Source organism: Pelodiscus sinensis, chromosome 8, assembly GCF_052426305.1.
Source record: "Pelodiscus sinensis isolate ZL-2025 chromosome 8, ASM5242630v1, whole genome shotgun sequence".
Classification (NCBI taxonomy): Eukaryota; Metazoa; Chordata; order Testudines; family Trionychidae; genus Pelodiscus; species Pelodiscus sinensis.
In genome coordinates this window covers 63,089,687-63,114,231 of record NC_143059.1, presented here as the reverse complement: position 1 = coordinate 63,114,231, position 24,545 = coordinate 63,089,687, and the positions used below count along the sequence as shown (strand labels likewise).

The 24,545-nt window shown below is 46.1% G+C and overlaps 1 protein-coding gene across 5 annotated transcripts in view; it reads left to right on the top strand.

Moving 5' to 3' along the window:
• Window positions 1-24,545, top strand: part of VWA2 (von Willebrand factor A domain containing 2) — a 76,286-nt gene that overhangs the window by 4,019 nt on the left and 47,722 nt on the right. For 3 of the 5 annotated variants that reach the window (XR_016350193.1, XM_089780205.1, XM_075935422.2), the window contains exons 2-7: window positions 6,155-6,215; window positions 9,771-9,845; window positions 17,384-17,517; window positions 19,719-19,828; window positions 23,013-23,207; window positions 24,001-24,134. Coding sequence is in view for 4 of the 5 variants with exons in the window: in XM_089780205.1 (XP_089636331.1) it covers window positions 6,164-6,215; window positions 9,771-9,845; window positions 17,384-17,517; window positions 19,719-19,828; window positions 23,013-23,207; window positions 24,001-24,134 (700 nt within the window). In the remaining variant the exon portion in view is untranslated. Of the gene's footprint in view, window positions 1-6,154; window positions 6,216-9,770; window positions 9,846-10,896; window positions 11,074-17,383; window positions 17,518-19,718; window positions 19,829-23,012; window positions 23,208-24,000; window positions 24,135-24,545 lie in introns of those variants that run through there. The other 2 variants (XM_075935428.2, XM_089780204.1) reach the window with 2 other exon arrangements.

Genomic DNA, 24,545 nt, shown 5'->3' with positions numbered 1-24,545 from the left:
CGAGGCTCATATCAAACGTGGCATTTACAATAAAGCAATGAACAATACTAACCATTTTGCTGATACTGTAGTAATGGTGAACTGAGTTATGTGATACCATGGGAAATCATAATAAAATACACACAATAACAACAGTAGTTAATGTAACATACTGCTGATTTTCTTTTAACTGTAAGTTATATTTTCTCCATCTCACAGACACCTGCTCCAGCTAGGCATTCCAGATCAGCATTTTCCCTGGCCTTGGATCCATTTAATTCAGCCAATGATAGCCAGAGTTCAGCTCTGAAGCTTGGAGCTCATTCCCAATCCAAACTGTGTTGATGATTTTGGATCCCTGGTTTGGTTCTGGTTCACTTGTTATAAAAAGCACATATCAATATTTTATATGCAAGGACAGACACCTGGGGGAGTAAAAAAACACGTGACAAATTTGAAGGGCTGGATTTTTCTATAACACTTGTGCACAATTGCAGTCTTGATTGCCATAACTATAAGCACTTGTTGGATATCTCTTTGAGACAATGACCAGTTTTTATTTACTCGTAAAGCATGCATCCCTAGGATTACAGTTTTGAAATCCTGACCATACACCAGGAAAGAAAATCTTTTGGTCTTTGGCTCCCCCCCACCCACTTCCCAAGCCAACATAGCTCCTGAAGTTGTTTGAGTTGACATTGACAAGCCTTTGCTGACAAACTGCTGAGTTCTTCATTTTCTCCATTTCCCAACAAGAAGGCTGGGCACTGGAGAATGACTTCACTTAAACCTGAGGTGAGACAATGTCATTGAAACATCTTTATATCCTCTACTGAGCCAATCTGGAGTATCTCCCTAGAATCCCTCCCCCATACAAACACACACATGTCACATCTGGTAGCAAGTCCGGTCTTGTCCTAGTTTTCAAGCATTGTTCCTAAGTCACATATGCTTTGGAGTTAACGTGAAGTAATCATGCCCTTGGGGAATAGCAAAAACATAATCTTATCTTCCTGGTATTTACTGGGGTTGGAAGCTATTAAGGGACACTACTTCCTTGGTGAAGTAATGCTTTGTGTTTACTATCTTTTATTGAATCCTACTTTGGACTTGCTAATTTGGCAACATCAGGCTTGTCAGGGAGGATTCCTTAGATGAGCAACTCTCAACCTTTCCAGACTACTGTATCCCTTTCTAGAGTCTGATTTATCTTGCATACCCTAAGGTTTCCCCTCCCCCCACTTAAAAACTACTTGCTTACAAAATCAGACACAAATACAAATGTCACAGCATATTACCCTTGGGGAAAAAAATGCTTACTTTCTCATTTTTGCCATATAAGTCAAGGATGTAAATATTGTACTTACCTTTTAATGCATAGTTATAGAGAACGGTATAAACAAGTCATTGTATGAAATGTTAGTTTGTACTGACATTGCGAGTGTTTTTTATGTAGCTTGTTGTAAAATTAGGCACACATCTAGGTGAGTTGATGTACCCTCTGGAAAATCCCTACATATCCTTGGTTGAGAACCATGGCATTAGTCCATGTTTGTAAAGCACTCTTAAGTTGGTAAGCCACACTAGCAAAATGCCAAATATGATTAGCAGAAGGGTACTATTTACTTTAATTCTGCAGTATCATTTCTCACTCTAGAGCTTCTCTTTCTCTTTCCAGGGATTCCAAAGCACTTTTGCAAACGTTAACTAGGTGCCACGGCTGTGGCTGGCCAAAAATTGCTGTCAAAACTAGGCATGCTACATTCTGGTCACCTTTCTGGGTGGTGATTACTGGATACAGTTAACCAGCAGCCCCCAACTGATGTGGGCAGGGGGCAGCTCCATCCGTGCTGGGCCTATGGTGCAGTGCAGTGGGCCAGTCCAGCTGGAGCAGCCCACTGTAGTCCTTGGGGGGGTAGCTCCCTGGTCCATCATACCTCTCGCTCGCCCGTTTAAGCATTAACTAAGATTTTTACATCCCTAGTCAAAACTGTCTTTTTTAATGGGAAATTTGGGGTGTTGGATTTCTGCAGAAAATCTTGAGGTTTTTTCCCTGTCAAAGACGGAAATTTTTAGTTTTCAGTGTTTTTATTTTTTTTCTCCAAAAGGTCAAGTTTTTTTCTGCATTAGAAAAAAAATCTTTTTCCAACCAGCTGTAGCTCTGCAACGCATAGGAGGGAGTACAGGGTACAGAGAGGATATCAGTCACTGAAATGCAGAAAATTCTGGGGTGGCATAGAAAGACGCCAATGTTGAGAGGACATGCAGTTGCTACTAGGGATGTGAAAGGTTAACTGGTTAGCATCACCATTAATAAGTGACACTTACTGCTTCCAATTAACCAATTGGAGCAGCTCCCTACCTGCCGCAGGCAGGGGCTGCGCCATCCGCCCAAAGCAGCACCTGTCTGTGGTAGGGATGTTCAGAAGCACGTAATTCATTAACCGTGTAGTCGACAAAATTTGTTGAGTACACAATTAATCAGTAAGGATTAGCACTGCATCCTGGCTTGTACCGGGTCCTGGGAGCTACCCCCTCTGCAAGGAAAGTATTTTAGGAGCCGGCAGACAGCCTGGTTCAGTTCCTGCTCACGCCAAGTCCCAGCAACTAGCCCTGCTACGGCTCTGCGTGAGCTGGATCTCAGACAGGCTGCTTGCCTGCTAGCTCCTAAAATACTTTCCCTGCAGAGCCACAGTGGGGGTAGCTCCTGAGACCTGACACGAGCGGGGACTGAACCAATTAAACAGGATTTTACATCCCTAATTGCCACATGGGAATTTGGGACCACTAAGCCCACGTCCAGTTGTTTGATAGAATATAACCGGGTGAGTTTGAGCCCTAGTCTACACGACAGATTTTTTGGTATCACTGCATTGTTCAGTGGCATGGAGAAAGAGCAATGATGTAGTTATGCTCACCTAATAATTCACTTTTTGCAATACAACTAATAGCTGTACTAGCACCCATTGTACTTGGCGTACAAAAGTGTAGAAGGACACATTTCCTACCCCCTTTAGTTTCAATAAGATGGACCAAGTGAGAGAGGACAAAGGATGGTCTTGTGGACTGGGATGCTAGAAGATTCTGAATTCAGTTCCTGGCTCAGCCAGAGCTTTGTTGCACTAGTGATGGTGGCATCTGAAGCCAACGTGCACCCATCTGTCACGTAAGGTCACAGTCTTGCATTCCCTCTGGCTCTGATATGTGATGGGCTGAAAGCTGATGAATGATAAAACCAACAGATGCTTGACATGCCCTCTGTTTACATTTTTATCTTCATGGGTTAGATATCAGTTTGGAATCTTAACCATTCAACTTGCCTATGACCCCAGCAGGGTGTATACTGTCTTCCCTCCCTCCCTGCTGCTAGGAAGGTAAGACGTGCCACAAAAAGAGCAGTGTTTACAGAAGGAGCTAAATGCCGATGTTAATTTGCTCGAGCAAAAGCAAGTGTCCAGATGAAAATATGTAAAAGCTTTCGCCATCCACTCTGTTCCTGGGACTGAGCTGTTGCATTTGGAGCTGAGTGTAGCTGCAAAACTAAACGGGTAACTGGAACATGACGTACACAGCAGTGGCTGCCTCAGACCTCTGCTACCTGGGTAAGTGCGTTTTTACCCCCTGCATGCAAGAGACCTGCCAGCTGTCCTACATCTGACAGTGCTAGATAATGGCAGTATTTAGCACTGTCCAGGCTGGGACCCTCTTTTCTCTTCTTGTCCTTTTGTGCTGCAGTGTCACTGGGTAGCAAGACACACCCCAAGGGTCTTTCCTACCATCTCCTCTTTCCCTTCTTGTGTTGCAGTGGCCAGCTGGGGGTGCACACCTAGTGCCAGAGAGAGCTGCAAAGAGTCCAGCTCTCTTTGTTCAGGGTCCTCCACATACTGCCTGGATTGTTAGACTCCCTGCCTTGGCAGACTCTCATGAGCAGCAGTACAGGGAGATTTCTCAGTGTCCAAGAATGTGCAGCTTGTCACCGGCTTGTACAATTGATCAAAGGCTTGGAGAGCTTCGGTGAAAGGGTTATTATGAGTTGGACTAAGAAGTGGGGAGGGGGGAACATCCAGGAAGATCCTTTGCCTTCCAGGGTACCGAGTGAGGCTCATTCTTCTCTGCCTCCCCACTGCTGGCCCTTGCCATCCCCATGACGATCAGTTCTGAGGCGAGGAAAAAACCAGCATTCTGGCAGTGGCAAAGGTGAGACTCGGCCCACCGACTGGGGGCGGAGAAGGGACAGTTGCCCTAGGGCCAGGCGTTCTGAAAGGGCCTGGGGCTCTTGTTTGCCCCTGCGCTCTGGGCAGCCCTTAGGGCTGCTGTGGAGACGGGGCATGGCAGGGTGTACTCCAGGCAGTGCTGAGGACGGGGGTGGGGTGCCACAGTCCCCTTCCACCTGAGACCTCACCCCTTCTGGGAGCACAGAGCAGCCCCCTTCTCCCTCCCCCCCCCCCCCCCATACACAGACCACAGGGGACCAGCGAGGCTGTTGGCTGAGCTCCCCTGGCTGTGATCTTTCTGCTGTGTCTCTCTCATTCTTTCTGTCACCAGCCCAGCCGAGCCCTTTTTAAACCTCATGGTATGTGGCTGTTGGGTAACCCCCCAATAAAATGTGTCCTTTTTTCTCATCACCCGTTGTCCGGGGCATCTCCCGTCACCACTCTTTCCTGCAAGGTATAGTTAATCAGGACAGATCTAATTAACACCGCCCTGCCTTCTGGGACCTTTTTATTGTTGACCGGTCTGTTTTGGAATGCTGTGTAGGGAGGCCGTGACCAGGTCGGGGCATGTGGCACGTGAGGGCTTAGGGTTAGGATTTGCCTTCATAATGAGGTTTGTATGTCTGGAGACTTTAAATCATGGGTGGGGAACATTTTTGCATCCCACAGAAAAATCAGTGGAGGGCCACACACAGCCCTCACTGCCGTGGCCCCTGATTGAGGGGAAAGACATTCCCCACATTCCTCTCATACACTAGAGCCTAGGAGGGCCAAGACTAGTAGATTTTGTGTGCTTCAGCCCCGTGGGGGGAGCTGGAGTGCCAGTGTGGGCTCCCCAGTGCTGGGGGGGAAGCTGTAAACCTCAGGGTCCCAATCCAGGGAAGCCGGAGGCTGCATCTGGCCCCAGGGCCTTCGCTTACTCACCCCTGTTGGTACATGTTAGTGTGGGTTTTGGTTTTGTATTTGCGCCTCCTGGCAAGGAGGATAATAATCATGGGCAGTGGGTATGCTAGGCAGGGAAAGGCATTGCCTTCCCAATCCACCTGCCCAGCCCCACCCATACTCCGCCCCCAGAATGTCTACTGGGGGTGGATATGTTGGGGCTATGTGCCCTCTTCCCTCCCCATTCTCCGGGACCAGGAATGCTGGGGGCAGGGCCTGGGTAGAAGGGGTAGGGCTGGGGATGGGGTTGGGATCCATCCTCTCACAGTCCTACTTTTACCCACTGCCCATGATAATAATCACTCCCTTTGGTTCCTCTAGCTGCGCTCCCACTTCCATATGTAACTCAACCTGAGGAGACATGGGAGAATACTGAGTCTGTCATTTGAATCCTATCAAGTGACATACGTACCTGGCTAAGAGAATCTCTTTAATGGCGCCTGTAAGTTGCAGAATGATAATAGCACTCCTGGAGTACCACTACCTTCCATCCAAGGATCTCGACGACATTGCATGTAGGTGCTGAAGAGTCTAGCTGCAGTATCCTAGGCTATATCTGGGGAAACCGAGGCAGAGAAAAGTGCATGGGTTTACCCAAGGTAATGTAGGATTTTAGGGTCAGATTTCCAAATTGATTTAGGTGCTCGACGATACAGCTTAGGCACTTACTGGGATTTTCAAAAGAACCAAAGCATCCATACCTATGGGTCTTTAGGGCAAACAAACTTTCTCCAGTGATGATGTCTGTTTATCAGAGGGTGGAGATAGATGGCAGGAGAGAGATTGCTTGATCGTTACCTGTTCCGTTCACTCCCTCTGAGGCCACCTGGCATTGGCCACTGTTGGCAGACAGGATACTGGGTTGGATGGACTTTTGGTCTGAGTCCCAGTATGGCCGTTCTTATGATGTTAGACAGTTGGAAAGGAATTGAATATATCTTCCTGATGACTGTTCTAATGCGAGGACTGTATTTCAGGGATTCGATGACAATTAATATTTGTTCCTTTTTAAATTTCAGTTTGTCATCATGAGCCTTTCACTGCCATTTGACTCCATCTGCATTTTCTTCTGTTCTCAAGGTACATTTTATTTTTAGGTTGTCTTTGCATGCCAGTGGGGCTCAGGCACCCCTATGGACATCAGCTGTGGCCATGAGATTGAATTTTGGGCTTTATCGTAACATTGGCAGGCTGTTTGGGTTTTTTTTTAATTGTCCTTGTAAATTTTAAACTTTTAAGAATTTCACCTATATACAGGACGTCTTCAGAGAAGCTAAGAGTTACTTTATATGAAATTTTAGGGCCTGATCCACCACCCATTAGAGTTGATAGAAAGATTCTGTGGGGCCGGACCTTCATAAAACTCCCCAAAACCGGGGTAGCTAAGTGGACAGCACATGAAACAGAGACTGGCAAAGTGAGACTGTGGTGGGATTTCAAAAGCAGTTGCCATCCTGACCTTAATACTGCAGTAGCAATACTACAAAGAAATATTAGGGCCAGGGCCCGGTTCAGACTCTGGGGCCAAATTCTTCCAGTGGTGTAAATGCCACTTCCTGGCTTTACACGGGTTAGGATCTGGTGCCAGATTCCAGCAAGTGCTGTGCTATTGAAGTCACTGGAGCAGCACCTGCAGACGCCTGGCCTAGATTAGGCCTTTAATTATTTCAGTTGGCGTTTACACATGAATGCACTTCTTCTTGTGGTTAAATCAGACCAATGGGAGGCTGGTAATGAATTTACAGCCTCTACTGTACATTAGGGCAGCCATGCTGTTAAATGTCACTTGTGCAACATAATTGTCCTCAGCTGGAGCCTCAGAAATGCCGATTTTTAATTAAAATCCAGATATTTAAATTCATATTCCCGTTTGTTCCTGGGGAGAGGTGCTCTTGGTCTTCTGAACCCTTTGTCAGCTGGGCTAGGCAGTTTTCTTTTAGCATCACTTTCAGCACTATAGCTTATTAACCAGTGCACCTAGTAAAAGAAGACATTAGCTAATGACACCTCAGTTGTAGGATCTTCCAGACATAAAGGGGGAAAGGTGATGTATTACTAACCACCCAATCCAGGAGAATCCATCCTGCAATGAGTCTGTCCCATCTCCAGGGAGCAGGATCTGTGTTTTCCAAAGTTCCTGCTGAATCGCTGAGGCAAGAACGCCATAGGGATGTAGCTGGCTTGTTCTTTCCTGTAATGGCCTGTTGCACCTGAGGTGAATATGAGCACAGTGATAACTGTTCCTGTAGCTGGGTTCTGTCTTAACTGTTTCTACAGCTAGACTCAGGAGGAGTGGGGGGACAACTTCCACAGCCCCCCTAGGCAAGGGGTGTGTGAGGAGCAGCTCTGTGCCCCTGGAAGTGGTGGGGCCTCAGGCGGAAGGGGATGGGCCAGGGCAGCCAGCACTCGGCGCTCCCCATCCCTCAGAACCACGCAGAGCATGTGGTGTGGTGCAGCGCTCCAGACAGCGATTCAATGCTCCCAGGGCGCCAACTGCCACCACTACCTCAGTAGCAACAGTGGTGGCTAGGCGCACCAGGCCCCTTTGAATTGCTGGGCCTTAGGGCAACTGCCCCCTTTTCCCTTCTCACTCACTCCTTCTGGCCTGGCTAAGCTCAGTCTCTAGCAGTACTAAAGAGGCAGGCTGGCAGGAATGAGTTACACTCTCAGCATTCCTACTAGGGATGGTAACTGGTTAAAGAGAAGCTATTAAAGTTAGACATTTTAAAATCAGCAGGTCCAGATATATTGCATCCAAGAGTTCTACAAGAGTTGGCTGAGGAGCTCTCTGGGCCATTAGTGCTGGCTTTCAATAACTCTTGGTGCACTGATGAAGTTCCAGAAGAATGGAAGACAACTAATGTTGTGCCATATTTTAAGAATAGAAAGAGGACTGATCCAGGTAGATATAGGTCCATTAGCTTGACATGTATGGCAAAGATAATCGAGCAAATGATATAGGGCTTCATTAATAAAGAACACAGAAGAGTATATTTAGTTAATGCAAATAAATATGGGTTTATGGACAACTGATCCTATTCAACTAACTTGATATCCTTTTAACAAAAATACCAGGTGGGCGATTAAAGGTAATAGTGTCAACATAAGGTACTTAAATGCCTTACAGAAATCTGACTTGGTACCGTATGACACTTTGATGACAAGAACTGGAATAAAATGAACATGACACACATTAAGTGGGTTAAAAACTGTCCAATAGATTTCAATGTAATCATAAATGGAAAATTGTCAGCGAGGGGGATACATTTCCATTTGGGTCCTGGGATCACTTCTTGTGAATCACGAATGATAATGTTTACAGGTGACCCAAAAATTGGGGGAGTAGTAAATATATAAATCTAGGAGCAAAGAGTGTAGGCCACACTTACAGTACAGAGGGTCTGTTTTGGGAAGTAGCGACTCTGGTAGCTTTTGAAGGTTGTGGCGGGTAATCAGCTGAACATGAGTTCCTAGTATGCTGCTGCGGCCAAAAGAGAGAATGTGATCCTGGAATGCATAAAGAAGGGAATCTTGAGCAGGAGAAGTTGGGTTATTTTATCTCTGTATTTGGTAATACTGGTTTAATCTCTGCTGAAATATTCTTTCCAGTTCTGCTGTCTGCAGTTCAACAAAGATATTGACAAATTGCTGAATGTTGAGGGAAGAGCCATGAGAATTATTAAAGACTGGAAAACATGACTTTTCCAGTGGTAGACTTAAAGAATTTAATCTATTTAGCTTAACAAAGAGAAGGTTAAGGGGTGACTTGACTACAAGTACCTCCAGGGAGAACAAATATTTAATAACGGGCTCTTCAGTCTAGCAGAAAGGTACAGCGTGATCCAAAGGCTGGGAATTTAAGTTTGGAAATAATGTATGCATATTTAACAGTGCAAATAGTTAACCTTTGGAACAATATACCAAAGATCATGGTGAATTCTTCATCACTGTCCATTTTTAAATCAAGACTGGATGTTTTTGTGAAAGATCTGCTCTAGGAATTGTTTTGGGGGAAGTTCTATGACCTATGCGTCAGGAGTTCAGATGCAATGATCATAATGGTCCCTTCTGGCCTTTGAATATATGAATCTATAAATCAAAGCCTAGAAATTCACCAAATGTGAGGTGTGGTAGCAGTCAGCAAAGTGGCACTGTATGCTGGCATATTGGAATAACGCATTTCAGCTGTGTCTTTTTCTTCATAATCATATCTGCTAATGCTAAAAAAAACCCACCCCAAAACCCTGTTTGATTAGTGAGTTAGATCTGGAGCAACCACCTGGATCTAGTTATGCTCCTTCCGCAGAATGGAGTTCTCATGGTCTCAGTATCTTCAGTGTTCCTGTTGAGGATACAGAGATCAAACCACTGTGTTAATTTCAGGTACTAGTCTGAGTTGGCAACCCGAGCATTTAGAAAATATTTTGAGTTGTCAGCTTGGCACATTTAACAGAGTAAATGAGAACTCCAGCAAACATTGTTTCTGCAAATTCTTTACTGCTGCTCCTACCCACCCACTTTAATTACATCTTAGTCCGTGTCTGTGGCATTCGCATGAATGAATGCCCTGTAGGCATGTTTTTAAATAGTTTAGAAACAGTCCGATTGATGGGTTAATATATATTAATTCCACAGTGCTGCTCACATGGGGTCTACAAGAACTTCATGCCAACCAGGAGACAATTGTCAAGATATCAGCTGCTGGCCAATGTAAGTTTGTTTTTATAAACTAGAAATTGCGATTCGTAAGAATAGCAAGTCCAGAATTCTTGTCCTCATCTTCCAAGCTTTGCCTAGCTCTGCTGCTGCTTCCTACATCACCTCTCACCCTGCTAACTCCCCTCCCACTAATGGATCCTTACATCAGTGGCCCATGCCAGGAAACCTCCCCTCCCCTAGTCTATGTTCCACGCATTCTCAATCTATTCCTTCAGATTCTACCTCAAGATTCGTTTGTTTTAGTTGGCTTCTGTTCCACCACGGCAGCCTTCTTGCCTAAAAGTATTCCCTCAGATCTCAGTATATTTCAGCATATTAACCCTTTAATCCCCACTTAAGTTAGTTGGTTCCTCTGTTAAACACATGATATTCTGCCCCAAGACGGTCTTGTGGTTTGAGGTTCTGTACAGAGACTCAAAGGCCTGAAGTCATTTCTTCCCCAAAATTCCTGGGTGATCTCTGGTAAATCACTTCATCTCTTTCCCCCTCAGTTCCCTGTGTGTAGAAATACTTTCCTACAGAGTGAGGTGTCTTGAGGGTGTTATTTGTCAGGCTGTGGTGATGAGGATCATATTAAACACCTCGATAATCAGAAGTGTATGTAACAAAAATATACTGCATGATCTTTTACTGTGATCTTCATTTCCCAAGTCCATTGTCTAACTTGTGTAAGCTCCCGGGCTAGGTTTTCGACTTGTCTGTAACATTTAATTCATCCTTACTGTATTATAGACTTTAAAATGATAGAACTGATGCTTCCTTCTCGTTCTTTGGTAATTTGGTAATTACATTCATTTTAAGTCTCTAATGGATGTAGAAACACCCGCTTGAATTACATCTTAGTTGGTGTCTGTGGCATTAGCATGTATGAATGGCTTGCTGATGTGTTTTAAAATAGTTTAAAAACAATCGGATTGGTTGGTTAATGTATATTTGATCCCACAGTGAATGGTGTTCCAAGATGTTACCTCATAGATCTCCTGTCCATATCTGTTGTTTAGGTTATGGAGCAGCCAGTGGCATTAATGTGGCTGCTGAAGTTCTTAGCAGTGTTCTGCAAGGCTCAGTACTGTAGCGTCCTGGGAAGATCTCTTCCCATGCCTTTGTCCAACAAGACAGAAGAATCATCAAAGATGTGATGCAGACTTCAGGCCATGTTTAATCTGTGCTGTGTGAATGCTCCTTCAGCCAACGAAGTTCATAGTTGCGTACCTCTCTGGTGGGTCTCGCTGCTTTGATTTCAAACATAGAGGCAGAGTTGCTGCAGTGCAAACAGCACTGCAAGTTGAACCTCTCTAGTCCGGCATTCCCTGGTCTGGCAACATCAGTGGTCCAAAATGATGTTAGTTAGCCAGATCTCCACTTATCATGGGTGTGGCCAAGTTTCCTTCAGTCCCATAAAGTTTGTTTATAGCTACCAGTCGTGGCTCTGTGTTCTGTGCTGTAATTTAGCTCTAATTTACCCCTAAATGTCTTCTAAGAGCCCAACAAGCAGTGGAAGTGTTGGTAATGCCGCTAGACAATATTGATCTCCTGTTGTCTAGCAAATTCTCTGGTTTCGAGCTGGTCAGGCCCCGAGGATTCCGGACTGGAGAGGTTCAACCTGTAGCAACAAGGCCCTATTTGCTTGCTATAGCTTCACTGTGTTGTGGAAACGTTGGCTTAATTTGGTATTCCAGCTGACTGAGGAGTGGAATGGATTTGGAAAGCACAGGACTCCTGAAAGAAGGAGGTTACGATACAACAAAGCCCGGTGACCCAGAACGGAATGCTTGAAAACTTTCAATCCCTTCTAATCTGGCATTAGAAAGTGCATTTCTAATTAGATTTTCTCATTGCTAGGAATGAAAACATTGTGATGATAAAATGTGTGTGGGAGGAGAAGTGATTGCTGGGAGGAGAGGGGCACTGGCCACAAATACTTGTTTGTAGCTGGACCATTTAAAAAAACCCTTAGCTATAGATGGAACACTCTTTTCTTTACACCACCTCCTGTGTTTTCTGCTTCCTGCTTTCTGACAGTGCATCGCAGTTTCCTTCAGAGCTGGTCTTACAAAATGCTGCCGGGGTCCTTAACAAATGCTCTGAGCGTTTCACTGACTTTTTTTTTCCTCAGACACGTTTTTTTTCCTCTTAATTTCTCCCGGTGTTACCTGGCAGTGGAGCATCGTCTAGCACAGTGTACGGATGTGAACATGTGATTATGTGGCTTATCGTATAGTCAATACAATTTGCATCGACTATACGATTAGTCTATAAACAGTCCTGGCTCGAGCTGGCTCCAGAGCCACTTGGGCTGCGGCTCTGCATTTTAAATGTAGCAAGAGCCGCTGGGCTCTTAATACATTTAAAATGCAGAGGCGCAGCGATCAGCACGAGGCAGGACTGCTGAGTCCAGCACCCCCTGTTCATGGCAGACAGCCCAGGCTGCCAGAGCAGCCCCTGTTTGCGGTGGCCAGTGCCGGCCACAAACAGAGACTTCTCCGGCGCCAGCCCCTGTTCATGGCAGCCAGGACTGGCCCCTGCAAACAGGAGTTGCTTGGTGGCAACAGCCCCTGTCTATGGGGGGGCTCAGTTCCCCACTGTGACTCCTGCAGACTGGGGCTGCTTTGCAGTAGGGTCCCCAATTCCCCTCTCCCCCCCCACCTCTGAAAGGAAGCAGGAGGTGGCACCCTGGAGACTGCTGGGGGAAACCGGCTTTTAAGCAAGCTCCCCCCAGCTCCAGCTCCTGGTCCTCTCCCCCTGGTGCCTCTCATAGAGGCAGCAAGGGGGGCATGGTGCCGCAGAGAACACGGGGAGCCCCACAGGGCTCGTGTACATTTCAAAAGCAGAAGCGCCTGCAGTGGGAACCAGCAGGAACAGGGACTGCTTCAGTTCCTGCTTGTGCTGTTTCCCCGCTGTGCCTCTGCCTCCCCTGCCCCCCGCAGAGACGGTGCTGCGGGGAACTAGCTTTACTGGTTCCCCCCAGCATCGGCTCCTGCGCTCTCCCCGTTGCTGCCTCTTTCTGATAGAGAAAGCAAAGTGGGCCGGGGGGGGGGGGGGGGTCTAGTTGAGTTGAGTACTTCCATCCCTAGTACTGTACAGCGGTTCCTAAACTTCATTGCACCTTTTCTCAAAAATTGCTACATGATCCAGGAAGGGAGACTGAAGCCTGAGTCCCCTGGGGCTCCACTACCTGGATGGCGAGTGTGTGTAGGGGGATCAAAGCCAGAGGCCCACCACCCCTGGAGCAAGGGGACCAAAGCTGAAGCCCAAGGCAGGAGGCCTGTAACCTGAGCCCCGCCACCCAGTATGGAAACCCTCAAGCTTTAGTTTTGGCCCTGAGCCCCAGGGCCAATTTACCAGTTAAATCCCTAGCCACTGCCAGGAACCCGCAGGGCTGGGAGCCTGTGGCATCGGGAGCTGCTGGGAGGTGCCTACTGGTTTTCCATCCATTTCTCTGCAGCCACTACACAGCCATCATTCCTTAAGATAATTCCGGCTTTGAGGAGTGAGATTTCTGAGGTTCCTTCCAAACCAGCGACCCCTCTGCAATAGTGTGAGGCTCTGCTTTGTGAGCTGAATGCCATGCTTGTGACAAGCTGCTGAAAAAGTGTAATAATTTGTGGCCGCTCTGCCAACATCGGGCAGGGGGCGGCTCCTCTTTCCTGTGATCCAGCTCTTTCCCAAATTCCAGGGAAGCATTTTGGATTGAGTGTCTGCAGAGACTGAAACAGGAGTCTCAGTGCAATCTTTGTCCGTGAAAACCATCGGCTTCCACCTTGATGCAGCAACGACTAATTAGGGAGCAAACATGTTCACACATGCCTAGGTGATACCAGGACACCATGTCAGTGCAGCTTGAGGCTAGGATAATACACTGGCCTTGCTGAAACCTGTCTCTCAAAGCCTCCCAGCAGATCAGCTAGTTTGTGGTTTTAAAATAATGTGTTTGAAAAAAGGCTTTTCTGCTTTCTTCTTGGACAAAACGTGTCTGACACAGTTGGTCATTAGATAGGTTGCAAGTTCTGACTGGGGGGGAAGGGTGTGTCATGTTTATTGGATTCTAAAGATCACTGTTGCATCCATGGGGGGGGGGGTGTTTGCCCCAAAGCCTGTACAAAGGGGGCCATGTGAGGTGTTAAATACAAGCTTGTGTTTTACTGATTCTGTATATGCTATTCATGTGCTTGTATGATATCTGTATGTGGAGTTATAAATATGGAATCTGTGCATATGCTGGAAAATTCTCTGAGCGAAGAGCCTGTATCAAGAACTGGGTGATTCGATGCATGTGATGTATTCTCCTTGACAACCTTACTCTCATGCTTTTCTTTCTTTTAGTAATAAACCTTTAGGTTGTAGATTCTAAAGGATTAGCCCAATGTCATCTTGTGGGTAAGATCCAGAGTGTAAATTGATTGGGACCTGTGGCTGGTTTCTGGGACTGGAAGAACCCGTTTGGGGGAGGTGAGATTGGGTTCTAAAACCCCTCATCTGTGTGCAAGCCCGGGGCTGATTGGGGTACAGGGAGAGCTGGGGTGTCAGCAGTCACTATTCTGGCTGGTCTGCAGGTTCTAGATTTCCAGACGCGTTCCTCAGGTGTGTATTGGCACCTAGAGATCCATTGTCCCTGGAACTTTGCTAATTAGCCTAGTCACTGGCTGAACATTCTTTGTCCATTGCTCTGTCTCAGAGAATTTTCCAGCATAAGCACAGATTACATATTTATAACTCCACATACAGATATCATACAAGTACATGAATAGCATATACAGAATCAGTAAAACACAAGCTTTTATTTGACACCTCACATGGCCCCCTTTGTACAGACTTTGGGCAAACAGCCCCCCATAGGTGCAACAGTGATCTTTAGAATCCAATAACGTGACAGGGTGTGTTTGTTTCAGGGGGGTTCTGTCACTTGTTTTTTGTTTGACATATCTCATGTAGGGCTGCAAAATGCTGAACACTTCAGTTTAGGAAAGCACTTTGGCATGTGCTTAATTTTAAGCACATGATCGGTCCCATTTGAAGTCCGTGGGCCTGGTCAAAGGCTTAAAGCTGACCCCATGCTTAGTAAGGGTTACTCTAAGACAGTGTTTCTCAACCAGTGGTATGAGTACCCTTAAGGGTACATCAACACAACTGAAATTTGGAGAGAACTGAATTTTTGTTTTAAGTTTTACAGGTTTTATTATTTTTGTACTTTTTACACCCAAACATTTTATCGCCCACCTGGTTACAATTAAATTGTTTAAACAAATGTGTTGCAACTGTAGAAAAAAAATGTCTGAAAACTGTAGGTACTGGGGGTACTTTTTTTTTTTATTTAAAAAAAAAAAGTTGAGAAACACAGGTCTAACATACCTCAGGGGTGTTTTAACTCCTTCACGGGGGATTCAAAGAAAGATGTCTTTTTAGCCACTTGCCCAAAATCTGCTTTTTCTCAGCATAGTTGAGGGACGTCCTCACCCACAACAAAAGTTTGAGGTCATTAACATTTTTCAAATAAATATGTTTTGTTCTTGAAAACGAACTTACTTGAAAAATTGTTGACTTCTTTGATATGTCTTCATTTTTGCTATCTCTCTTGCAACATTTTTCCTTGAAATGTATCTTGCACACATTATCAAAATGCAAACAACTGTTCTGATAAAATCTTCAAGGATGTGAACGTGAAAGAAAAGAGGGAGAGAAAATGGCTTGTTTTCAGCTGTTGTGAAACAACTGCGAACATTTTTGATGTGATTTATTTTTTACTTTTTCAAGCTGCTCTAATTTTTTTTTGCCCTTCTCTAAGCACCTAGCTCTAGATGTTCAGCTTTGGCACATCTGACTCATGGTCCCCATCACCAATTGCCCAGGGAGTCAGTTGTAGAGCAACGATTATGAACCTTATCTCCTTAGTCCCGGGCAAGCACACTAACCACTGGACCATTCTTCCTCTCTACAGCTGCTACACGTCAGGTCTTCCACATACAAACTTTCATCAGTCACTGTTGCCTAGCCTTTTCTGCATCTTCTTGTGGAGCATCTTAGTGGATGTCTAGATGCACTGTCTGTGTTAAACAGGGTAACCTGAATCTACTAATTAAGAGCTTTAATATGGTAAAGACTGTTTAGGTGGCTAAAATTTAAGGTGAGAGTATGGGGAAACCCCAAGTCCTCAGGATGAACTGATTATGGTTTTGCAGTGCCAGGAACCCAACCAAAAGGTTATTGGACTTTGGGAACTCCAAGGGAGGGGGCTTGTGCAGTACTGTGGAAATCCTATATGCCTGGATTTCTTGCTCTTTCTCTCTGGATGAGAGAGACCGATAAAGTCAGTTGGCTTTTTTTTTTTTCTGTAAACCTGTCTCAGTGAATTCTGTTGTCACCTGTATGTAAATATGTACCCTGAACATAAGAACGGCCATGCTGGGTCAGATTGAAGGTCCGTCTAGCCTGGTATCCTGTCTGCCGACAGTGGCCAATGCCAGGTACCCCAAAGGGAGTAAACACAACAGATAATCATCACGTTATCCCTTTCCTGCCATCCATTTGCAGACAAACAGAGGCTAGGGACACCATTCCTATCCATCCTGGCTAATAGCCATTCATGGACCTAACCTCTGTGAATTTATCTAGCTCTTTTTTGAACCCTGTTAAAGTCCTAATCTTCACCACATCATCTGGCAAATTGTAATAATTTCATTTGGTGACCCTAGTACTTATGTTATGGGAACAAGTAAATAACTTTTCCTTATTTACTTTTTCCACACCAGTCAAGATTTTATAGACCTCTATCATATCCCTCCTTAGTCTCTGTTCAAGATGAAAATTCCCAGTCTTTTAAATCTCTTTTCATATGCGACTCATTCCAAACCCCCTAATCATTTTTGTTGCCTTTTCCTGAACTTTTTCCAATACCCATATATCTCTTTTGAGATGAGACGACCACATCTATACACAGAATTCAAGATGTGGGGGTAACATGGTTTTATATAGAGGCAGTAAGATATTTTCTGTCTTATTCTCTATCCCTTTTTTAAATGATTCCTAATATTCTATTTGCTTTTTTGACTGCGCTGCACACTGAGTGGCTGTTTTCAGAGAACTATCCACAATGACTCCAAGATACCTCTCTTGATTAGTTACAGTTAAATTAGCCTCCATCATATTGTATGTATAGTTGGGATTATTTTTTCCACTATTCATGACTTTACATTTATCAACATTAAATTTCATTTGCCATTTTGTTGCCCAATCACTTAGTTCGGTGAGATCTTTTTGAAGCTCTTCACAGTCTGCTCTGGTCTTAACTATCATGAGCAGTTTAGTACAGCCACTCCCCGACTTACGAACACACTTACGAACACACTGACTTACGACCATCTGTGCTTATGACCAACCTTCCATTAACCCCATTATGATATTTTCGAGTTGAGAACCATGTTCGCCAAGTTTTTTGAACAGCACTGGCAGAGTGCTTAAGTGTATTTCCGACTTACGACCAAATCGAGTTACAACCAGTAACCCTGACAGCATGTTATCTTGTTCCCCTCTAGTGATGCAGTGCTCTGCTCCAGTAGATATCCTGCTTCTGTTAGATGGGTCACACAGCATTGGCAAAGGAAGCTTTGAGAGGTCTAAGCACTTGGCAGGCAAACTCTGCGATGCCTTGGACATCAGTCCAGAGAGGGTGAGTGTGGCAGCAAACGTCTCGTTTTAGTTACAGACAGCAGGGCTCTACCTGAAACATCCAACGACAGTCAGTGTAGGGCAGTGGTGGGCAGCTTGTGGCCCATCAGAGTTCTATGTGTGGTCCACGCACCCCTTCTCTGCCCCCCTGTTTGCCTCTTGAGCCCTCATCTTTCATGCACTGGGGCACTGGAGCCCCACACTCACCTACTCCTCCCTCTCCCTCCCAGCACTTCTGGAGCACCATGAATCAGCTGATTTGCATCCTGTCCCTGCTTCTCCCATGAATGAATACTGCAAATCAGCGCTCTGGAAGTGCTGGGAGGGTGTGGGAGGAGCGGAGAGGGGGGCAGGAAAGAGGCCGGGCTGGAGTCTGATGTTGTAAAGCAAGTGTAAATGTGTCTTTTTCGTTATCTCTTGAAGTTGATGACCGTTCTATTAATCTATGAAGGATTAAAGCACTTCTGCGTGTTTTGAAGTAGTCAGCATTCCATGTCTTAAATGTATTTACTCGTGGGGTCATGGATAGTGCACGTGACGGATTTCAGTCTGGAGGGCCACTCAAGCAGCCCACTCACTAGTCCTGGTTGCCCGTCACTGGTGCAGAGTGAAATGAAAAACACTAGAGCTGTGCGGAGGGAGGGAGCTAAAGGATTTGCAGAGTAGGCTGTGGGGAGGTTGGATGAACTGCTGAGGCTGGATTGCATGTATATGTTGCAAATGTTTCAAGTTCCATTTGGCATTTTAACAACAATGGGACAAGAGCTTTCAGATTAAAGGCTACGAGCCAGGTGATTAGTGAGGGTTGTGGGTTTTTGTTTTGTTTTTTTTGTTTGTTTTTGCATGACTAAATAAAATAGCCTGATTTTTCTGAGGACGGGTGTACAACTCTTTCTCAAAACTGGGCCCCTTGAATTCGTCTCAGGGCAGGCACCCAGAAATCACTTTTGGAAATCCTGGCTGCAGAACTGATCCCAGGAAGTTAACTCATAGATATAAGTAGTTATGAAGCCCGCAGAAGTCCTGTTTGTTCTCTCTCTCTTTTTAAAAGTATTCTCTATTTGAAAATGGATGTGAAGGGGTAGAATAGAAGGATTTCACTGCAGGCCATCAACAATGGGGTAAAGTAGCCTATAGACACCTGCCTGCAATAAGTGTTTCTGGTTTTCTGCTGGTGAGTGGTGGTTGCTGATTGGTTCTGGGATCTCTGCCCTTCCTGGCTGACCATAACCCCAGGGACCAGCTGTCCTATCCAGCAAAGAACAAGTGAGGAGCTTCCATTGGATTTCCTGTCTCTATGTGATTAAGAGCAATTTCTCCATGTACAACAAATATTGCCCTGTTTTTATGTTAATACCCCACCTCCATCTTCTAGTTTTTTGCTTCAGACACTTCTGGTTTTACCATCACACCAGCACAATCTAGCTTCCCTAGGGCTCATGCTACTGGAGAGTTGTCACAATAGGCCTGCTATAAGAGCTGATGCTCCGCAGAGATTGCATATGACTGCTTGGCTAAGATATTCTGATTAGAGTCCAAGTGCCTGGCATTTAGATCCAATCTGGATAAAATGAATTAAAATAAATGAGAAGGGATTGGATCCAGCTCAGCTCCTGAACATTTTCCTTATCTTGGCTTAAGTCAAGGACCAACTGTGGGGTTAGACAACTTAGAAGACTTTCCATGAAAACTGAATGTGGGGCAGTTTTGACTCTGCATTGCCATAGACCCATGGAAAACCTTACAGCTCCAGCTTTTAGGGAGTTTTTTAAACTCCCTCTCCTCACTGCCCTTTTTGGGACTTGCCACAGTAGGGCCTGGTAGAGACATTTCACCTGGTGGAGGGGCAGAAGCATATGCACCAGCTGGTGGGGTGGGGACAGGGCACAGGCACCAGGGCAGGGGCAAATGGCGGCAGGCTAAGGGCAAAGGGTGTCAGCTCCCCATGTTCCCCTCACTACTTAGCAGCTGGTGCCCTCCGTATTATCTGCCAAGGAACATTCAGAATGAGCTTCTACCGCCCAGCCCCGCCGCCTCCCCTTTGGAATGTGAGCGAAGGGGATTTGTTAGAGGGTCGCAGCCAAGAAGGGCACCGAGAAGCACGTGATTCATCTTGAAACAATTCAGTGTGCCTAAATCTGTCACATGATCAACATTCTACAAGCCTCCCGGCTCCTCCTGCTATTCAACCTCTTCTTTCAGGTCCGAGTGGGAGTGATACAGTTTAGCTCAACTCCCCAGCTGGAATTCCCCTTGGATTTGTATTTAAACAAGCAGGAAGTAAAGGAGAAAATCAAGAAGATTGTGTTCAGGTAAGTTCTCTTAGCCGGCCCTCTTCTTTTTTAGGGTATGCACGTTTTCTGGCAAGGCCTGGTGTTCTGTGCTTGTCTCTGCAGACTAGGCAGTAGATTCCCTTCATAGCTCATCATCAGTGCTTGCTAATCAATTGTTGGGGTTACTATGGAGAGAGAAACACACTTTCATTCCCTGTTGGGTTGGCCAGTTAGAAAGAAAATTGAATGTGGGGCTCCCATGTGTCAGGGCAGTGGTCTGACACTAAAATGGCCTTTTGGTGCGGTACAGGATCACTTCGAAGTCCAGATGATTAACTCCTTTAAGAGCAATACCTTGAATCTTTGTAGGTCCCCATGAAACTTGAAGAGAAATGAGGAAGTACTGTATGCTGGCATAGCTCCCTAGTGTAGACACAGTGTACCCCAACAAAAGGACACCACTTCCCCGAGCATTAGCTACATCAATAGAAGCCCAGCTCCAACACACCCCTGACTGACACAGTTACGCCCACATTACTTCCAAGTGTCGAATGAGCCTTAATCTGTAAAAGAAAATTGGAGCCCAAATCATCTCTTTTAAAAAAAAAAAAGTCCTAATTTCATTTGTTTGTCTAGTAGAGCATGTTAGATTAAGCCCATGATGGGACAAATTTAAGAGGATCTCCTAGAGGTAAAGATGTGAATGGTTAACCAGTAGGCTGGTTAACTTTAACGGGTGAGGCTTACCAGTTCTGGTTATCTGGCAGGGCACCTCTGGCAAGGACTGCTCTGACAGGCTGGCTAGAGTAGCCCCTGTCTGTGTCAGGCCTGCCCCCTCTTCTGGCCACAGGCAGGGGCTGCTCCAGCTGGCTGTCCAGATCAGCCCTTGTACACGGCAAGGGGGACCACTCCAGTGCAGCCACAGCACGTGGGGACCAGTCCAACCCTGTGGGGCTAGAGCAGATCCCCACACCTGTACCCCTTTAATCAGTTAACCGGTTAAACATAATGTCCTAATCAAACAAACAGGATTTTACATCCCTACTCACAGACTGTAGAATTTCAGCAGAAAAGGGTTAGAGTAGCAGCTCATTCACTAGGCAAAGTGTCTAAACTAATTCTGAATATGGCCCATAGTTTGCAAACAGACTCGGGATCCTCTTCAAGCAAGCAAAATCTGTAAGGATATTTTTTTTTTCCAGTGACAACTTAATTATACAGTCTAGAAAACCTTTTGTGTAATGTTCTCGGGGAAGTGTAGCAGAGACACACGAGCTTCTCTTTGGCTGTTGTTTCAAAGCCACTGAGAGCAGAGAAGATGAAACCCCATTAGATACTTGGAATTTAGCTTGGCACTGAAAATGTGTTTTAACAATGGCAAAAGAATGTTGATCGATCTAACAGAAATAATCACTTTGCACATGACTGTTTCACCTAGTTTTGGATAAAAGGCTGAAATATAGGAATAAGCAAAATAGTAAGGGGTGGGTTCCAGCTACCAGGTTGCCAAAAATAAGATTTCTGGTTGGGAGACTCTGTAAGTGAGCTCAGAAGCAAGGATATTGTACTGCACCCCCCTGATAATCTTGTGATTTCTCCCCCCCTTCCCACAACTCCTTTTTGCATCAGGACCCCTAAAATCACAACAGTGTGAAATTTCAGATTTAAATAGCTGAAATCATGACATTTATGATTTTTGAAATAATGAAATTTATGATTTTATGACTGTGAAATTGACCAAAATAGAGCATGAATTTGTCAGGATTCTTCCAATGGGGCATTCCCATTGCAGTGTCAAAATACTGTGACTGCCAAAATATTCGGTTGGTTGACACTTCACTGCAAATGCATTTCTAAGAGCTACGTTTATGGACTGTTCTCTGAATTAGACATGGAGGAAAGAAGCACAGAAAGGGACAGAGCTGTGTGTGTCGGGTATTTCACTAGGGGTCATGAGGTAAGTTCCCAGATCTGTTTGCATGACCTTTGTCCTCACGTAACCGGCCCAGGTTTCAGGAGAGCTCATGGTCACACTTTCAAATACTCAGCACCTAATTTAGGGCCAGAATTTCATAAGAGACCATCATTTCTATGGACACCAAATAAGGGCCTGTCTCTAAGTGCTCATGTCCAGATTGGAGGAAAAAAAAAACAAACAGCTGAGATCGTCACTCCTTGGAACTCCTTTGAAAATCTGACATTTGTTCTCTCTGCCTTAAATCCCTACCTGTAAAATGGGAATAAATGTACTTCCTTTCCCTACTCCTCTCCTTTCCTTGTCGATTTAGACCGGTGATGGGCAAATAGGCTCGTGAATAGGCTGCATGCGTGGCCCTCCTTCATCGCAGTGAGCCACAAGTCTGTCATAACCAAGATGGTCTCCCAGGATAGGGTAGTTTTGCTCACTGTGCTTGCATACCTAGAATTTGCAGAGGGTGCTGATTGAAGTGTCGCGGCGCTTGAAGTGGATACCGAGGGAGTGCCTGGCTCTCAGTCAATGCTGGGTGCAGTCAGCACACACCTCACTTCAAATGCGTTTGCTTTACACGCGTGGCACTTCAGTAAAACTGGTAGCGGAAAAAATCTATGTGGGTGGAAACCAGCAGAATCTGACTACCCCGTGCATGGGCAACGGTAAACAGAATGTCTCCCAGGCCACATGTAGAACCTTGATGGGCCACAGGTTGCCTGCCACTGCTTTAGACTATAACTCTCTGGCTATATGTTTGTACGGCACCTAGTCCAAAGGGATCCTGGTCTCTCTATCCTACTGTCAGACTACTAATAATAACGTGATGAAACAATGTGCCATTGTTACAATATGTCGGTGTCCAAGACAAAAATGAATGGAAGTTGATAATTTTTGCAGACTTCACAACCCTTCCCCAGTGCCGGTAGCAGTGGCCAGGTGATTGAATTCTAAACCTGACTAGGATACTTGGTACTGCTTTATTTGCATATTAATACCCAGAATGCTTTTCCACCTTGGACCTGTATCTACAAGCTGTGCTCTGCTCTCATGAGTCATAGTTAGCTTTTCTCCTCCTTTACCTTCCTAACTGCAACAAATGAAACCAGTGAGAAATCCAGGTGAGCTGCTCTCCCTTCCTCACTCTTTGTTCAACGTGAATTGCAGGGGACAGGAAGGAAGGAAAAGGAAGTTTAGCCAGAAACCTCTGTCCCTCCACTTCCCTTTCCTTCCATTTTCTCTTGCTTGTTTCAGAGGTGGGAGCACAGACACGGGGCTCGCGCTGAAATATGTTCTCCGGAAAGGCTTCCCGGGTGGCAGAAATTCCTCTGTCCCTAAAATCCTGATCGTCCTCTCCGATGGAAAATCGCAAGGCAGTGTAGCAATGCCTGCGAAGCAGCTGAAGGACAGAGGCACCACAGTGTTTGCTGTGGGAGTCAAGTTTCCAAGGTAGGAAATTGTCTTGTGCGGGGGGGAGGGTGCACTGCTAACAGACTAGCCATTGCCTTCAGGATCCAGGTGGGCCAGAGCAGGATTAGGGGTTTGTGGGGCCCTGGGCCAGAGCAAGGGGGAACCACTCTCCATTCCTTCCACCCGCAATCCCCTCTGCCCCAGCCCCGCCCCACCTTGTCCCCTTGCCAGGGAGAAGAATCAGCATATAGGGACTTCTTCTGTCTGCCCGGTACTCCTTCCAGGGGCCGGGGTTTCCCTTATCCCCCGGCAGGATCATCTCCTAGGCAGGGGGATCAGGCTCAATTTTCTAGGGGCCACCCAATTGGCCAGAGCTCCATTGGCCCAGTGGTCGATCCACCACTGCAAGTTGGCAAGGGACAATCACAGAGTGGGAGGTGCAATTTGGGAAGGGGTACCGGTGCTGAGGATGCTGCAGCAGCCTCTGGCATGAGACGGTTTCCATCATAGGGGGCAGGGTTTACAGTTTTGTTCACTGGCCCTCAGCACCCCTGCTAAACAGACTGACCCAGCACCCATGGGGGGGCTGTGGATGTGGAACAGAAGGGCTGGTTTGTGAAAGGGGTGAGGGGGGGGGGCTGGTCAGAGAAGTGCTCTGCTCTGGGTCTGCAGCAATGTCAGTGGGTTTTGAAGAGACGATTTACCGGGTTCCTGGCACTTGCTGAGAGTGTGTTCTTGCTACTGCCCGCCCAGGAAATAACGCTGTGACTGCCGAGACTGGTCTGGCCCTGCCGTGCCGTGAGAATAACTAACTGGTCCTGTCCCTGCGCAGGTGGGAGGAGCTGCACATGCTGGCTAGTGACCCCGCTGAGCAGCACGTGCTGTTTGCCGAACATGTAGCGGATGCTGCCAATGGCCTGTATAGCACCCTCACCAGCTCTGCCATCTGCAGCGCTGTGTCTCCAGGTAACTCTGGCGCCCCCTGGGGCGTGTTTGCTATTGACTGTCTTCCCTTCCACTTCCGTAGCGGGGTTGGCAACATGGCCTTTTGCTTCCGGAGCTGCTCTCTGAAGCCAGCACCTCAACCCCTTTGGGATGGCTTCTCTTCTAGTGGAGAGAAACGGAGGCTGTGACAGGTTAGCCTCAGTCTAAAGATGACACACCACTGTGTGCACTGCTCATAGCCTCGGGTCTGCCCAGGGAAATGTGTGTGAGAGAGAGAGGATGGTTTGGTGATCAGGGAACTCACCTAGATCTTAGGAGACCTGGGTTGGAGTCCTTGCTCTGCCACAGTTTTACTGTGTGACATTGGTCAAGTCACTTTGTCTCTTCATGCCTCAATTCCCCCATCTATAATGGAAATGATGCCTGCCTCAA